The 17,818-nt window shown below is 49.4% G+C and overlaps 1 protein-coding gene across 1 annotated transcript in view; it reads right to left on the reverse strand.

The window, feature by feature from the left end:
- LOC130456847 (lysyl oxidase homolog 2) overlaps positions 1-17,818 on the reverse strand; it is a 130,424-nt gene that overhangs the window by 43,223 nt on the left and 69,383 nt on the right. Inside the window, exons 5-6 of the mRNA XM_056814312.1 lie at positions 16,840-17,062; positions 5,704-5,887 (exon numbers count right to left, since the gene is read on the reverse strand). Coding sequence (XP_056670290.1) covers positions 5,704-5,887; positions 16,840-17,062 — 407 coding nt within the window. The remainder of the gene's footprint in view (positions 1-5,703; positions 5,888-16,839; positions 17,063-17,818) is intronic.

Consider the following 17,818-nt stretch of genomic DNA (forward strand, 5'->3'; position numbering starts at 1 on the left):
ATCCTAGCCAAGTCATTTTACTTGTTCACCCTAATTCACAAGATTATGAGCAAAGCAAGTGTGAGCTTGGGCCAGCAACTTCTCTGCAGACTGTAGCTTAAAAGGGAGTCTGGGGGGCTGGAAGCACACTGAGCTCAGTCCTTGTCGGCTCTTCCCCATGAGATTGAGTCTAAAGGGTCAGATTGAGGGATTGCATGTCGTTTGCAGTCAATTAACCTTAGAGGTTGTGCAGGTGGAAAATGTGCTGCACCTGAGCTACAGTCCCAGCATCCTTTAAGTTACGTCCTCATCTTACGTAAGGATGCTCGGGAGGTAAACGTGGCTGAGAGCCACGCCGTGGGGCTCTTCTTGTGCTTTTGGTAAAGTGCTGCACCTGTGGCTTTGGCTCTCTTTGCTCTGCTCACTGGACTGAAAGGACCTTTTTTCTTTTCCCCTCTTTTGATTCATTATTAAACATCCTATATATTTTTAAATACTAGGAATATTTATTCATTTTTACTCCTACAGGTCCTCCAGCCTAACTCATTTTTACAAACAAAGAAACTGAGGCCTCAAGAGGTTAAAGGATTTCCTGAGGTCACATAGTCATCCCCCCCCCCCAAAAAAAAAAAACCCTTACCTTCTGTCTTAGTTATCAATTTTTAGACAGAAGGGTGTCAGGGGTGAGGCAATCAGGGTTAAATGACTTGTCCAGGGTCATACAGCTGGGAAGTATCTGGGAGAGGAATAGACTTTTAAAAGGAAAAACAAATAGCTTTTTAAAGTTTGGCCAGAAGAGGACTATCTCAAAATGAGGGTTTTTCAAAACTGCAATCTGGACGGGGGTTTCTTTGGTGTGAACAGCAGGTTTTTCCTGGTTTATAGACTTTGAGACTGACGTGGGGCACCGAGAAATGCCCAGACAGCTGGAGGTCAGAGGAAGGCCTGGACCCTAGGTCTTCCGGGCTCTGAGACCCGTCCTCCTGACCGGGAAAGAGCGTTTCAATGACTAGTCCTAGCCGTTACGGAGAAGATGTTCCAGGGCCGGAGAAAGTCCGTTTGCCCTCTGTACATCTTCTCTCTCTTTTTTGCAATTTCTTGTGACCTTGTTGGGCCCCTCCAGCTAACATTTCTCCAGTTCCCCAGGCTCCCTCCCTGACCACGAGCCCACAGAACCTCTTCTCAAACACCAGGGCAGAACTAAGCAATCGTCCCACATCAAAGCATGGATCCACTTTTGATCGGGGCATCCCGAGAAGAAAACTCCCAGATGGCTCTGAGAGATCTATTTCTATGGGTGTGAAACCTCCCAGTTTTCCCAAAGACCCCCCCTGAGGCTGGGCCCCAAGTGGAAGTCCCTGACTTTCCCACACTAGGAACTCTATAGAAGAAAATCTGGAAACTGAGGCGATGTCCTCCTCTTGGGGAATGACTAACAAACTGGCAACCGAGTGGAGTGGACTATTCCTGTGACATAAGAATGATGAAATGGGCGATTTCAGAGGAAACTGGGAAGATCTCGATGGACTGAGGCAGAGTGAAGCAGGCAGAAGTGAAAGAACAATTTGCACAATAGTAACACTTGGCAGAGAAAACCATCTTTGAGATCTTTCAGAATTTGAATTGATGCAACGATCAGTCACAACCGAGGGAACCAAGATGGCATTTGCCATTGGGGAGAAGCTTCAAATACTGAGACGTTTCCATTGGCATTGCCAACGTGGAAACATGCTTGACTGCCCCTGCATGTATGGGTTGAGGGGCTTTATTTATTCATTTTTTTAATTGTCCAGTGCAAGGTAGAGAGAGAGACAGAGAGAGACAGAGACAGAGAGAGAGACAGAGAGAGACAGAGACAGAGAGAGAGAGAGAAAGACAGAGACAAGGAGAGAGAGACAGACAGACAGAGAGAAAGACAGAGAGACAGACAGAGACAGAGAGAGAGACAGAGAGAGACAGAGACAGAGAGAGAGAGAGAAAGACAGAGACAAGGAGAGAGAGACAGACAGACAGAGAGAAAGACAGAGAGACAGACAGAGACAGAGAGAGAGACAGACAGAGAAGAGAGAGAGAGAGAGAGAGAGAGAGAGAGAGAGAGAGAGAGAGAGAGAGAGAGAGAGAGAGAGAGAGAGAGACATTAATAAAAGGAACCAATTTTCAAAAAAGGAATGTGTGTATTTCGAAAAACAAAAGGCATCAATTAGAAGAAAATTAAAAACAAGAGAATGAAGTGTGAGGCAGACCTCCAGGTTATTCTGGGCTTTTCTTCCTAAAGTCTGGGGGCTGATGACCTCACTGCATTCTGTTCTGGGATTGTGTTTCTGATGGGCTGGAAATATGTGTAGAATGTGTGAAATGAGGGGGCTGTACTCATCTCTAAAGACCTTTCCAGCTCTGAGATCACTGACCCTGTGGCCGCCCAGCCCCATCTCACAGCCTGGGACCCTCCCTGCTGAGCCCCTCACCCTCCAATGAAATCTACACTTGCTTCTAGCCCTGGCAGATGCTCCTGTGACTTGTTTTCAAACCCGAAATGGAAGACACGGTCCATTGTGAGTGAGGGGCCCTCAGCCCCGGCCATGCCTAGAAGCGGGGTCTGGGGAGGAAGTGTGAAGAAGTTTGGTATGTGAGAGGCCTCCTCTAGCACTCAGGTTGGGAAAATACCCCTTTAAAAGCTCGTCTGTCCCCTCGATCCAGGCTTGACAGGTAATGGAAACCAGATTTCCTCTCGGTGGTGGTCAGGGGCAGCACCAGCCTCGTGGAGAGTTCATAGGCTCACAGATCCAGAACTGGGTGCTCAGAGGCCAAATCTCTAGCATGTAGCCTCCTTCTTTTACAGGGGAGGAATCTGAGGGGCAAAAGGGGAAACGACTCATCCCAGGTCACCCATAGATTATAGATCTAGAAGCTGGAAGGGGTCCAGAAGCCGTCTAGTCCAACCCCCTCTTTTTATAGAGGACAAAACTGAGTGCAGCGGGGAAGTTACTCCTCCAGGGTACAGATAATAATAATAATTTAGAGGACAGCCAAGTGGCTCAATGGATGGAGAGCCAGGCCCAGAGATGAGAGGTACTGGGTTCAAATCTGACCTCCTACACTTCCTAGCTGTGTCACCCTTGTGCTTGGAGGGAGCCACCAGGGGAGTGCCAGGGCAGGGGGAATCCCCTCTCGGTCCTGGCACATTTTTATTGGTGTGAAGGAGGCAGAGATGGGAAGCTCATCAGCTTGGCAGAGACCATGAAGGTCTCTGAAAGGGATAATGTGCTGGATGCCAGTCCAGGATGAAAAATGCCTCCACAGGCTCGAATGACGGGCCAAGGGGAAGGCAAGGGAACTCCTTCTTGGACTGGATGGCCCTGGGACTTCATGGTGTAGAGGGTGCCTGGATGAGGGAACTCCCTCTCCTAACGCAGTGGGAAGCTGCTACGGAGGTCCCTAAAGCCTTTGTAGAGTTACAGACTATTAAAGCTTATCACCATCACCATCACCATCACCATCACCATCACCATCACCATCACCATCACCATTATTTTTTCAAATCCTTACTTTCTCTTTTAGCAACAACTCTAAGATAGAAGGGCAAGGGCTAGGCAATGGGGGTCAAGTGACTTGCCCAGGGTCACACAGCTGGGAAGTGTCTAAGGCCAGATTTGAACCCAGGACCTTCCATCTCTAGGCCTGACTCTCCATCCACTGAGCCACCTACCTTCCCCCTGCCATTATCATTACTAAAGTTTAAAACTACACTTACTTTGGGGGCTCTCTGGAGTCTTCGAAAACTGTGTGGGCTCTCTGAGGGCTTGAGTGAGTGGCCGCTCCCCACCCTAGCTGGATCTGCCAGCTCCATGCCTTTTCCCTGCCCACTGTCCTTTCCCTCACCAGTGCTCCCTCCTGGTTTCCTTTAAGACTCCTCTCTGACCCCACCATTCGCCAGAAGCCTTTCACGGTGCCCCCCCCCCACCCGGGCTAATACCTTCCATCTGAGACTGCAGCCTGTGTACCCTGTTTCTATCTTGTATGGATGGAGTACCTTGCCTGTGTCTCCCCCATTAGCAGGTGAACCCCTTGAGGATGGGATCATTTTGCCTTTCTCTGAATTCCCAGCCCTTAGTCTAACATTTGGCACTTGACTGATGGTTTAATAAAGGCTTGTTGACTAAATCTCTCATTGACAAGTGGCACAACTGCTACGTGCCAGAAGCAGGAATTGAACTCAGGTCTTACTGGTTCCAAGATTGTCCCTCTAACAAGAATGAATGTAAGGGGGAGCTACAAAAGGTTTTTCAAAATCAACCTCTCAGATACAAGATAGGGGAGGCATGGCTAGACCAACGGCTCCTGTGAAAAAGATCAGGGGGGCTTAGTGACTCCCAAGCTCAAGATGAGTCTTTAGAAGGATGTGGTAGTCCCCAAGGCTATGATACTCTAGTTCCCAGATGGAGAGAGATGATCTATCCTCTATGTTCTCCCAATCAGGTCACAACCAGCGTACAGGACTAAGGTCTGGATACTACATTTTAGGAAAGGTATAGATAAGCAGAACCAGGTTTAGGAGAGGGTGGCTGGGATGGGGAAGGAAGGAAGGAAGGAAGGAAGGAAGGAAGGAAGGAAGGAAGGAAGGAAGGAAGGAAGGAAGGAAGGAAGGAAGGAAGGAAGGGAGGAAGGAAGGAAGGAAGGAAGGAAGGAAGGAAGGAAGGAAGGAAGGAAGGAAGGAAGGAAGGAAGGAAGGAAGGAAGGAAGGAAGGAAGGAAGGAAGGAAGGGAGGGAGGGAGGGAGGGAGGGAGGGAGGGAGGGAGGGAGGGAGGGAGGGAAAAGGAAAAGAGGAAGGAAGGGAGGGAGGAAGGGGGAAGGAAGGAGAGAAGGAGGTAAGGAAGGAAGGAAGGAAGGAGGAAGGAAGGAAGGAAGGAAGGAAGGAAGGAAGGAAGGAAGGAAGGAAGGAGGGAGGGAGGGAGGGAAAAGGAAAAGAGGAAGGAAGGAGAGGAGGGAAGGAAGGAAGGAAGGAAGGAGGAAGGAAGGAAGGAAGGAAGGAAGGAAGGAAGGAAGGAAAGAAGGAAGGAAGGAAGGAAGGAAGGAAGGAAGGAAGGAAGGAAGGAAGGAAGGAAGGAAGGAAGGAGGGAGGGAGGGAGGGAGGGAGGGAAAAGGAAAAGAGGAAGGAAGGGAGGGAGGAAGGGGGAAGGAAGGAGAGAAGGAGGTAAGGAAGGAAGGAAGGAAGGAGGAAGGAAGGAAGGAAGGAAGGAAGGAAGGAAGGAAGGAAGGAAGGAAGGAGGGAGGGAGGGAGGGAGGGAAAAAGGAAAAGAGGAAGGAAGGGAGGGAGGAAGGGGGAAAGGAAGGAAGGAAGGGAGGGAGGGAAAAAGGAAAAGAGAAAGGAAAGGAGGGAGGAAGGGGGAAGGAAGGAAAGAAAGAGGGAAAGAAGGAAGAAAGGAAGGAAAGGAGGGAAGGAAGGACAGAAGGATGGAAGGAAAGGACAGAAGGAGGGAAGGACAGAAGGAGGGAAGGGAGAGAGGGAGGGAGAGAGGGAGGAAGGAGGAGGAAGGGAGGAAGGAAGGGAGAGGAACTCTTGGAAAATTGCCACAGGCATACATCATGCCAACGTACCCATTTGCCTAAGTTTACCAGTAGTAGAGGAGAGAAAGAAAAGGCTGGGGAGGTCTTTGGCAAAAAGAGAAAGGCTCACATGGTGGCCCATTAGCTCCTTTGTCTGGGATGCCATGAGCTGCTTCTTACCTTGCCCAAGCCTGGCGCCTGTGATGGCCTCTTTGGCGCTTCCAAAGCCCAGCTCCCGGCAGACCACACTGGCAGACACCAAATTCCACTGGTCATCGCAGATGGTTCCCCATTCCCCGTTCTTGAGCACCTCCACTCGCCCTTCTCCGGTGTTGGCACCTCCTCTCAGCCGCACCAGGGGTTGCTGGGAAGAGAAATTGGCCCCTCTGAGCAGAGAAGTGGCCCTGGTGCCCAGTTTGTCTTAGGGCATCTCAGGAGATGGGCTGCCCGCCTCCCACCTACCCTCCATCCCTCGCCATGGGTGTGGCCTTGGGCCAGACTCTCCATGGGGCCTCTCACTATCATGCCACCATTTTATACTGATCTATAGCTGGAAGGGCCCTCAGAGGGTCATCCCTTCCAATTTACTCATTTTACAAATGAGAAAATCGAGGCCCAGGAAGCTGGAATTGCAACTCGGGTCCTGCCAGTCCTACAGGCCTCACCTAGATCTGAAATCTGGCTCGTTCCCTGATACTGTGTGGTCATGGATGAGTCCTGTGACCTCTCTGAGACTCAGTTTCCCCAACCAACAAGTGAAGATAATAATAGCTAACACAGACAGTGCTTTGAGACCTGCAAAGTGCTTTAGCCATTCTCCCTCATTGGGTCCTCATAATAACCCTAGGAGGCAGCCCCATTATTATCCCCACTTTACAGATGAGGACACTGAGACTCGGGAGAAGTTAAACCACATATCCAGGGCCACACCGAGTGACAGCTGAGTGGCCACAGCGCGATGCAGGTCAGGGTTTACCGACTCCAAGTCTAGTAACTCTTCCCATGGGATTGAGAAAGACCATGTTGTTGTTCATGATGTTAATGGCAATCCATATTCACATATGGGCTTCCTTGTGGAAGGAATTGAGAGAACTTGGTCGGGAGCACCAGTCAGAGGCTGCCAGATCAATGAATCCACCAATATTTATGGGATGGGGGCAGCTGGGTGGCTCAGTGGATTGAGGGTCAGGTCCAGAGATGGGAAGTCCTGGGTTCAAATCTGGCCTCAGATACTTCCTAGCTGTTTGACCCAGAACAAAAGCTCAGTTTCCTCAACTGTAAAATGGGGATAATAATAGCACCTACCTTCTAGGGTTGTTGTCAGCACCAAATGGGATAATCATTGTAAAATGCCTGGCAGTGTAGGGGTGATGGTCTTTCTCTTTCCCCTACTTGGGGGGAATAAGTCTAAATATATACTTTATTTTTTATACTAAAACTATAAAGCCAGAGGTGTTCATGCCAACTAAAGGGCTGCCACTGGAGGTGTAGACAACAGAAGCTTGGGGAAAAGTCAGCAGACCCCATGGTCACTGCCCGAGCTCTTGATCGGGTTGGGGAAGGGGGCCATGTCCAACAAAGACACGGACAACATGGACGTCCAGTCCCCCGGGTCGATGATGGGGAGGAGGCTTGCGAAGAATCACAAGATCCTAGCTTTAGGGCCAGAGGGGACCTTAGAAGCTGTCAAGGACCAGCCTCTCATTTTACAGATAAAGAAACTGAGGCAGAGAGCTTGAGCGATCTGCCCAGGGTCACAACCCTAGTAGGTAGGATTGGAAACCTCCAAGTCCAGTGTTCTAAGCACTAGGGAAGAGGCAGGCTTAGCATGATGCCGGGAAGCCCCGTACAGTACAAGAATGGGCATCCCCACTGAGGGTCCATCCTCCATGCATTCTAGGTGTCAGGTTCCTGGGCCACTCAGGATATGCCAGGCTTATCAAAGGGAACCGAGTCCCCTGTATGGCTGGAGCCACACACCTCCTTTCTAGCACATCTGCCAAGCCCCAGAATTCCATCTTCCCACATCTGCTCTTCTCCCAGTTGGCTGGAGGTTACATAAACCCATCTTAGCTGCCATTAATTCTCATCAGAAGGAACTTGCGAGACCTTTGGCCATCGAGGGCTTGCACGGGACGGATGTTCCCTAGAAGTCTTGCACCACTCGGTCATGACTCATGGGAGGCAGACACGTGGCCTCTTTCCCATGATCCGTGCAAGTGTCCACCATGGCAGGAGAGAAGGCGAAGGGCCTCAGCAGAGTCACAGAATGAAGAGGCCATCTAGACCAACTCATTCATTTCCCCTTTATGCAGAGGGGAGCCAGACCTCAAATCGGGAGCGCTAGGGCTCAAGGGTCTGCTTCAGATGCTGGGGAGTGTGACCTTGGGACAGTCACTCAATCTCTCTTTCAATTCCTTGTCTGCAAAGCCAGGGGAGGAGGAATGATTGGGTTTCGTGGCTTCTGTGGTTCCTTTCAACTCTAAATCTTGGCTCTAATGGATCTGTGGCTCAGAAGTATCAGTCAGAGGACTGGAAACCAATTCCTTTGGCCCCAGAATGACAACTTCTTCCACCATCCCATGTGAGGTGAGGCAGTAATAGGAAGCCAGTCTTAATGCCAGGAAGATCTGAGTTCGAGTCCTGCCTCTGACAGATACTGGCTATGTGATCTTGGGCAAATAACTTAACTTTAATCAACACTACAGGACCACAAACTGTCAAGCAGAGACTGATCAGTATTAAAAGAAGGAATCTCCCCAATGGAAATTCCTTTCACCAATGAAATCACAGGTCTGGTCTGAAAAAGAAATAGTCCCATGAGTCCCTTCCCCTGCACCTACTCCCCCACCAGTCTTGACAATGACTCAGCCAATAGAGAGGGGTTTTGTCCCAAGCTTCAGCGTGTGCTTTTCTACTTATTAGGTGTGTGACCCTGGGCAAGTCATTTAACTTGTTTTCCTCAGTTTCCTCATCTGTAAAAAAACTACTTTCTCGGGTGATTCTAGGATCAAATGAGATAACATTTGTAAAGTATTTAGCATTACTGTAGGTGCTGTATAAATGTTTCCTCTTTTCTCCTCCCCCTTCCCTAGTTTGCTGATGACAGTGTAGAAAATGGCTACAGATAAGACCCTTGACTTTCAGTCTTAGAGCCTTTAGTCTCATCCGTGCCAAGGCACTGGAGTAAAATGGGTAGAGTGCTAGGCTTGGACTTAGGAAAACCTGGGTTCAAATGCCATCTCTGACATTAGCTATGGGATTCCAGTAGAGTCAAGAGTCTTTCTCAGCCTCAGTTTCCTCATTTGCAAAATGAGGATAAAAATACCTCCAGCCCCTTAACCCCAGGATGTACGAGTGCTCTGTCATCTTTAAAGAGCCAGAAAAGCATCTGGTATTGTTCTAGAACGCAGCTTTTGTGTCTCTTTGCCTTGGCGTGCCCAGTGCTTGGGACACAGTAAGCACTGAATAAGTGTTTGTTGATCGACTGGTGGATTGATTGCTCACATATTTAGAGCTGAAAGGAACCTTGGAGGAGAGCAACGAGCACAGCCAGAAACTAGGAGGACATGGGAATGGGGAGACCTGGAGCTTGTCCCATCCAAACAAATCCCAATTTTAAAGATGAAGAAATGGAGGCCCAGAGGAATTCGCCCAAGGCAGGAAACAGAACCGTTGGGATTCCAGTGCTCTTTCCCCTACAGAGTCTTGTCTGAGGGCATGTGAAGGCTTGAGCTCAACCGATGTTGAAACCAAGCAAATGATGGGCGTGAAAAATGGGAAGAAACCAGCATCCCGAGCTCTCGGAGCGGAGCTTTCCAGGCCCCCAGGACAGTGTGCTTTAATGCCTTTAGAGGTCCAAGTCCCAGCAACCCTTACAAAAGTACAGAAGGGGGGAGCCAAGAGCTCTTGGGGTGCACTAAGAACGTGTCCCCCAGGGCTGGGGCAGGAAGAGAGGTGGGGTTTGGCTGGAGAGAGGAGGCTCACGCTCTCAGACTTCTGTTCTTTGATGAGCCCTTCTCCATGGGTACGTGGTCAAAGAATGTGGACAGACAGTTCTCAAAAGAATTGCCGGCTGTAAACAGCCTTATGAAAAATGGCTCCAATTCACCCAAAAGACAAGAAACATCCATCAAAATAGCTCTGAGATTTCAGCTGACACTCAACTAATTGGCAAAGGTAACAAAATGGAAGGGCAGTTGGTGACTTAGTGGATTGAGAACCAGGCCCCGAGATGGGAGGTCCTGGGTTCGAATTTAACCTCAGACACTTTCTAGCTGTGTGACCCTGGGTAAGTCACTTAACACCCATTGCCTAGTTCTTGCTGTTAATCTGCCTTGAAACCAATACACAGTATTGATTCCAAGACAGAAGGTAAGAGTTTAAAAGGAAAAAAGTCAACAAAAGGGGGCTAAGTCATGTTGGAAGAACTGAGGAAAGAGATGCATTAATTCATTGATGGTAGGCGCAGCTAGGTAGCACATCAGATTGAGTGACATGCCTGGAGGCAGAAAGACATCTTCCTGATTTCAAGTCCAGCCTCAGACACGTACTAGCTGTGTGACCTTGGGCAAGTCACATAACTGCCTCAGTTTCCCCATCTGTCAAATGAGCTGGAGAAGGAATAGCTAACCACTCCAGTATCTTTTCCAAGGAAATTCCAAATGGCATCATGAAGAGTCAGACACAAATGAAAAATGACTCAACAACAACATGCTCCTAACGACCAAGTGTGACTCTAGAAAAAGAGATGAGAAAATAAGGGACTTTGGGAATAGCATACATACGGTCAGAGCCAGAGAATTTGTTTGCTGATTTTAATGAACAGCCTTCTTTTTCCTCTTAATTTTTAAAGTTCTGTTGGGTTGGTTTTTTTTTTTTTTAACAAGGGATGGCTCCCTAGAGAGGGGACGTGGAAGAGTGAAATAAGAGTGAAAATAAAAGATTTTAATAATTTTTTAAAACTTTCAGGCTATAGATTGACAGCTGAAAAGGGAGGGGTCTTGGAGGGGGGCACAGAGACACGTGGGGTTTAGACGTCATCTAGTGTAACTCCCTCAGATTACAGATGGGGAAACCAAGGACATCAGAGATGAAGTGACTTGTGCCTTGGAGCTCACTGATTAGATGAAAGCTGAATGATGGGAGTGGAATGAATCTTGGACTAAGAATAAGGAGACCTGGATCTAGTCCCAGCTGACAACTTGAGGGACTTTAAAGAATCAGTCTCAGAGTTAGAAGGGCCCTCCAAAGCCACAGAGCACCATTTCTAGCTGACAAAGAATTCCACCAAAAGCATTGCTGATAAGAGGTCACCCAGCCTTGGCTTAAAGACCTTCAATTCTGGGGAATTCACTCCCTTCCCAAGGCAATCCATTGTATTTGGGGGCATTTCTTTTTTCCAAACCTTACCTTTCATCTTAGAATCAATGAAGTGTATTGGTTCCAAGATAGAAGAGTGATTAGGGCTGGGCAGTGGGGGTAAAGTGACTTGCCCAAGGTCACATGGCTAGGAAGTGTCTGAGATGAGATTTGAACCCAGATCTCTGGACCTGACTCTCATTCCACTGAGCCACCTGGATGCCCCTAGGGCATTTTAATGCTTAGGAAGTCTTTCCTTATATTCAGGGAATTGCAGCTTCCAATAGAGGTCTGCCCTTTGGGGAGTCGAGTCTGGGGAAGGGAATGACTAGCACAAGTCTAATCCTTTATCTGCCCCAAAGCTCTTCAGATAGTAAATACAGCTATCTAGTTCCTTCCTCTCACTGATCCCAATATGGTATGATCTCAAGTCCTTTCTCAGAAGCACTCTATATTATCTACCTCTCTCTCTCATCTCTCCCCTCTCTCTTCCTCTCTGTCTCTCTCTCCCTCCCTCCCTCTATCTATCCACTCATCTATCTATCTATCTATCTATCTATCTATCTATCTATCTATCTATCTATCTATCTATCCATCTATCCATCCAACTGTCTATCTATTTCTCCATCTATCTCCCCATCTATCTCTCCATCCATCTCTCCATCCATCTATCTCTCTATCTCTCCATCTATCTATCTATCTATCTATCTATCTATCTATCTATCTATCTATCTATCTCTCCATCTTTCTCTCCATCTATCTATCTATCTATCTATCTATCTATCTATCTGTCTGTCTGTCTGTCTGTCTGTCTGTCTGTCTGACTATTTATCTACATATTTATGTATCTATCTGACTAAATCTGTTATTTTCCCCACTAGGGGACTTCCAGTGAGGAAACTGCCTCTACCAACGCAGCTTAGCAACTTCTCTGCAAGTTGGTCCTTGAGAGCTCCCAGGACAACAAGAAGTTCCGATTTGCCCAGCTTCCCACAGCCAGCATGTGTGTCAAAGGCAGATTCAAACTCTGCCAGACCCTGAGGACAGCCTTCTTCCACTCCCCAATGGCCCCCTTTATAAGGGATCATTTTTGGAGGGGTGGGGGTGGGTGCTGGTCCTGTGATATCACTAGTATAAAGAGCTCCCGGAGGAGAAAACTTCCTCTTAATTCACAGCAGCACAGTCTCCAGAATCCTTCCTAAAATGTGCCTAGAAGTGAGTCTTGTTACAGATGTCTCCCCAGGACAGATGTTCTTCCAGCTGCCCAGCATCTCACTGCTGGCTCATGGTGACTTTGTAGATCACTAAAAAATGGCCAGATCTTTTTTTCTTGTCTGGTCATCCCTCTCCCAGCCTGGATTTCGGAAGTTGAATCCTTGACCACAAGTGGAGGACTCTTTATTGTTATTATCTTTAAAACCTCCACCTTCTGTCTTGGAAGCAATAGATTGCTTCCAAGGCAACAAACTTGTAGGGGCTGGGCAATGGGGGTTCAATGATTTGCCCAGTCACACAACTAGGAAGTATCTGAGGCAAAATTTGAACCCAGGACTTCCCATCTCTAAGTCTGGCTCTCAATACACTAAGTCACTCAGCTGCCCCCAAGTCTTTATATTTAGCCTTATTAAATTTTGTCTTCTTTGAATCTGTCCACACACTAAATTGTCAGTGTGACCCTGGTGAAGTCATTTAACTGGTGTAAAATGAAGAGTCAGACCTCAATGACCTCTGAGGTCTCTTCTTGTCCTAAATCTCTGACCCTGGATCATGGCTGCCCTCCAGGACCATGAGGTAACCTCCCCACTTGAGTCATCTGCAGAGTGGATAAGCAAGCTGCCTCGGATGCGTCCATCCAATTGGGGGTAAAATGAATCAGATCTGTCAATCAAAGAAGCATCTGTCTGGTGCTTAGTGTGCTGAGCCTGAGCAAGTTAGACTGCCACGTGCCTAGGACAGAGCACACAGCACCCTGCAGGAGAGATCTCCCTCCGAGGGATCTTCATTGATTCCTTAGTGAGAGTTCTTTGGACCTTAGACCCATCGTTGCCCCGTCTGTCTCCCCAGGGGAGCGCCCACCAAGTCTGAGAGGCTTTGCTGAAAGGATCCTAAATGCAGAGGCCATCGAGGCCAGCCTTCTCAATGGACAGTTGGGGAAAAAGTGGAATTTGAAGACAGTACCTAGTGCTCTCTACTACTTTGCCTCTAGTTATCTTTTATTTTTATTTATTATTTTTAAACCCTTACCTTCCATCTTGGAATCAGTACTGTGTATTGGCTCCAAGGCAGAAGAGAGGTAAGGGCTAGGCAATGGGGGTCAAGTGACTTGCCCAGGGGCACACAGCTGGGAAGTGTCTGAGGCTGGACTTGAACTCAGGACCTCTTGTCTCCAGGCCTGGCTCTCCATCCACTGAGCCATCTAGCTGCCCCTCTAGTTACTTTTCCAAAGCCCAGCCCAGCCTCACCACGCCCTCTCTGTTTAAAAATGACCTTGCTGATGTGCCCTCTATTTTCTTGTCTTCTTCCAGGCCACCATCTGCTTAGTCTCCACTGGGAAGGGCCTGCTGACTTCACTCTTTGGCTCTGCAACGGTCCTGAGCTCTGGGCTTGGAGGAAAGAAATCTAGGGAGGAGGAGGCTTACCCAAGGCCCTGCCTCAGCCCAGAGGCTAAAAGCAGACATCTGGGAGCACGAGGAGCCCAGAGCTTCTGCTGCACCTTTTTCTCCATCATTAGTATCAGAAGAGGGGGCAGCTGGGTAGCTCAGTGGATGGAGAGTCAGACCTAGAGATGGGAGGTCCTGGGTTCCAATCTGGCCTCAGCCACTTCCCAGTTGTGTGACCCTGGACAAGTCACTTGACCTCCATTGCCTAGCCCTTACCACTCTTCTGCCTTGGAGCCAATACACAGTGTTGACTCTAAGATTGAAGGTGAGGGTTTAAAAAAAGTTAGTATCAGAAGAGTTCTGCTCAGGGTTACTAAGGGGGAACTGTCCAGGGACAGAGGCTCTGGTCAGCTGCTCTTAGGCTACTGGGGGATGATTCAGGGAATCGGCTTGTGGCTAAGGAGATGAGACCTCAGCAGGTGCTCACGTGCATCGCTGAAGAGGTTGGATGATGAAGTAAAAGGAGCACAGGATTTGGGGCAAAGGGGTCTGAGTTCGAATCCTCACTGCCACTTCCTATCAGGGAGACTCTGACGGAGTCCCTTCACATCTCAAGGAGTTCACAATGATAAAGTGCCAAAGTTCGTCTAGAGCTCCTCAGAGTTCCCTTCCAGAGTAAATCGATGCTCTGCTCATTGCTCCGCCCGCCATCATCAAAGCCAAGCAGTAGAACGGCCCCATTTCCTCATCCTTCTCTATTGTGGAGAGGGAATGTGGCCTGGTGCATCGAGCCCTGGTCTTGGTATCAGCAGTACGTGAGTTAGAATCCTGCCCATGACACTTGCTAGCTTTGGGGCCACAGACAGAGCTGCCTCAGTTTCCTCTATGCTGCACTGGCTCCCTAGTACCTTCAGGATGTGTCTGGTGCTTAAGGTCCTTCTAGATCTGGCCCTTCCTGCCTCCCCAGGCTTCTCACCTTCCTCTCCCCTCCAGGCATCCTCTGCTTCACCCTCTGGGCTTCCTTGCTGTCCCTCCTATTTCCCATCTCGGCGCCTTTGTGCCGCTTGACCGGCCCCACATCGGGGAAGGCTGGTCCTCCCTATTGGTCTCTGGCTTTCCTGATCCCCTCAGCTCCAGCTCTAGTGACTTCCCTCCAAGGTTCCCTCGTATCGCTTTATCAGTGGCTTCTACAGCCCCAGAACTTGCCCAATGCCTGGCACATAGTAGGCACTTAACAAAAGCATGTCGATTGATTGACTTGGCCCCCTCCCTCTGAGCTGTGCTGGGGCTCCTTGGTCATTGCCCAGTGATTCGAGTCAGCTTTGTATGATCCTGGAGAAATCCCCAAACTGGACCTTGCTTAGGACCAGGGGCTCGGAACCCCAGAATCTCAGGGCTACACATTCTTAGACATGAATAATAACAGCAACAGCATTTATCTGGCTCTTTAAGTTTGGCAAAACAATTATTATCTCATTTGATCCTGATAATAGTCTAGGAGATAGGTGCTAACATTCTCATTTTACATCTGAGGAAACTGAGGCAGGTAGGTTAAGCGGTTGGCCCAGAGTCCTGGCCAGTAATCACCGGAGGCAGGATTTGAACTCGGATCTTCCTGGTTCTACACCCAGTTCTCGATCCCCTGTACCACCCAGCCTAATCTCAACCTGGTTAATACACCCTTCCATTTTACAGCTGGAGAAACTGAGTCTATTTGTGACTTGCCTGGATGTATCAGTAGGAGGCCCCCAAACTGCCCATGGACTCCTTTCCTTTCCCTCTGCATTTCTTCTTCAAACTTCCTGGCTCCTACAATGTCTTTCTCAGAGCTCCCCCCAGCCAAAGCCAGAGCTCAGTTCCATCCCAACAGGCAGCCCATGGCCCAGCTCCCAACAAAGGCGAAGTAGAAAGTCAGAGGGGACGAGGCACCGAGTCAGCTGGCCCAAGATGGGAGAAGAGCGAAGCTGGGAAGGAAGAAGGTCCAGCTCGTTTGCGGAGAGGGTGGGGGAGCGTGGGACGGGCTTGTTGGGTCTCAGCCTGACCCCTTTCTTACAGATGATAAAAGGTCGGGATTCCCCAACAGCTGCGCTCTGGCAGGTCTGCTGGAGGGTCAGGGAGGCTGGGGATGGGTAGACTGTCGGGAGGGAAGGGATGGTGGACCACAGATCAGCAGAGCTGCAAGAACCTTGGGACGGAGGATGTCAAGCTGGACCCCCTCTTTGGTGGCTTCCTTCAAGACTTCACTTAAATCCTGCCTGCCCAGGAGCCCCTTCTGGGTCCTCCCAGCAGCTGGTGCCTGCCCCTCTGACAGGACCTTCCATCTGCTCTAGATATCCTACCTGCACTCAGGATTATTCAGGTGGCTCCCCTCTCCCTCATGCCCTGGAGAGAGTGGGACATCCTTGAGGGCAGTGCCTGCCCTTCTTTGGATCACTTAGCACAGTGCCTGGTACATAGTGGGTGCTTAATAAATGCTTGTTAACTGACTGAGTGACCTCAAAACACAGAGAACCAGAGCTGGAAAGAACCTCAAAACCCCTAACACTGTAGCTAGGCAGTACATTACAACAGAATGGCAGAGCAGGTCTTTAGTGGGCACTAGGTGAGACCTAGGAGTTGGCGTTCTCATTTTTTCCATTTTCCATTTGAGGACCAGAGAGAGTAAGTCCCTCACCCAAGGTCACCCAGCTGGTGAGTAGCAGAGCCTTTCTCCCTCCCTCCCTCCCTCCCTCTCTTCCTTCCTTCCTTCGTTCGTTCCTTCCTTCCTTCCTTCGTTCGTTCCTTCCTTCCTTCCTTCCTTCCTTCTTTCCTTCCTTCCTTCCTTCCTTCCTTCCTCCCTCCCTCCCTCCCTCCCTTCCTTCCTTCCTCCCTCCCTTCCTTCCTTCCTTCCTTCCTTCCTTCCTTCCTTCCTTCCTTCCTTCCTTCCTTCCTTCCTTCCTTTTTTTCCCTCCCTCCCTCCTTTACTCCCTCCAATTGGCTGGAGCATTGGGTGTAATAAGAGGGCATGGTAGAAAACAAGATGGGAATAGTGGGAAGATACAAGAATATGGAAGGCTGAAGATGGCCTGAGGAGTGCAGCCTCCATTCTGTAGGTCCTGGGAGGCTTGGGAGATCTGTGAGCAGGGGGTGAAGATGAGCAGAGATTTCCCTGGTTTCCAAAGCTCTTCTCTTCCCCACTTTCCCCTGAAGCCTTAGGAGCCCAGCAGGACAGCTCCCAGGCTTCCTGACCCCTCTGAAGTGATCTCACAAGGCTAAAGCCCCGCCTCTCTTGGCCCCTTCCTCTCAGGGTTTCCCTGCTGCCTGGGTGTGTGCAAGGGGCTCTCTCTATGCTGGAGCCTGCCTCCATTATACTGACCTCCGACTTGAAGGCTTTCCCGAAGCCCGTGTGGCTACCGGGGGCAAAGTCCCGGCCAGGCACGCAGCTCACCACAGCAGGCATCCCATTCTCACATGAGAAATTCTTTACGGGATCCAGCGCAGCCTGATTGCCCAATTTGCAGCCAGAGATGTGGGCCTCGCTTCCCGTACAGTCCATGGAGTAGGGCCAGTATCTCTGTTTCCGCCGGCTGGCATAGATCCTAGAGGAGAAGAGGAGAGACACAGTGACTGGGCTGGCAGAGGGGACCTTTGGCCTGGGAAGTTCTCAGATACCTAGCAAGGAGCATCCACCTTCTTTACTAGGTGGGGATTTAATTCATCAGACATTTATTCAACACCTACCAGAAGCCAGGCGCTACCCTAATTAGCACTGGGGATACAAAGAGCACCGGTGATGAAAATGGACCCCGAAGATTGGACTGGCTTCTGAGCACCCTCCCAGCTTGGACATCCCATGTTCTGTAGTCTAAGGACCTACCAGCCTTCACATTCACTGTTCTAAGGACCTTCAAATTCTGGTGTTCTCTGTTCTAAGGTTCTCCTCTCTTGGCCAATCTGTGTTCTAAGGTTCCTTCCAGCTCTCTCATCTTTTAACCCACAGATGCCCATTTCTTCACCTTCCACCTTCTTGCCAGCTCTGGGAAACATGGCTTTGATGGCCACCTGGGGACACTAATGGCTCTGTCCAAGGTCCCCAACATCTAACTGCTGAACAGTTTTCTTCCGTCTTCACCCCATTATCTCCCCTTGCTTTGGGGGTCAATCCTCTTTTTTCAGGGTCACTGCCATTGCCATTGACTATTTCGAGGATCATGGGCAAGTCCCTGATCCCAATAAAGTACGTTCAACACTTTGCAAATGTTAGAGCGTAATCTAGGCGTTAGCCATGATGGTTGTTATTATTATTCATCTCTCTTGAAAAACTGTTTAGCGGTTAAAGGCTGGGGACCTTGGAC

The sequence above is a fragment of the Monodelphis domestica genome, chromosome 1, assembly GCF_027887165.1.
Source record: "Monodelphis domestica isolate mMonDom1 chromosome 1, mMonDom1.pri, whole genome shotgun sequence".
In the NCBI taxonomy this organism is placed as follows: Eukaryota; Metazoa; Chordata; class Mammalia; order Didelphimorphia; family Didelphidae; genus Monodelphis; species Monodelphis domestica.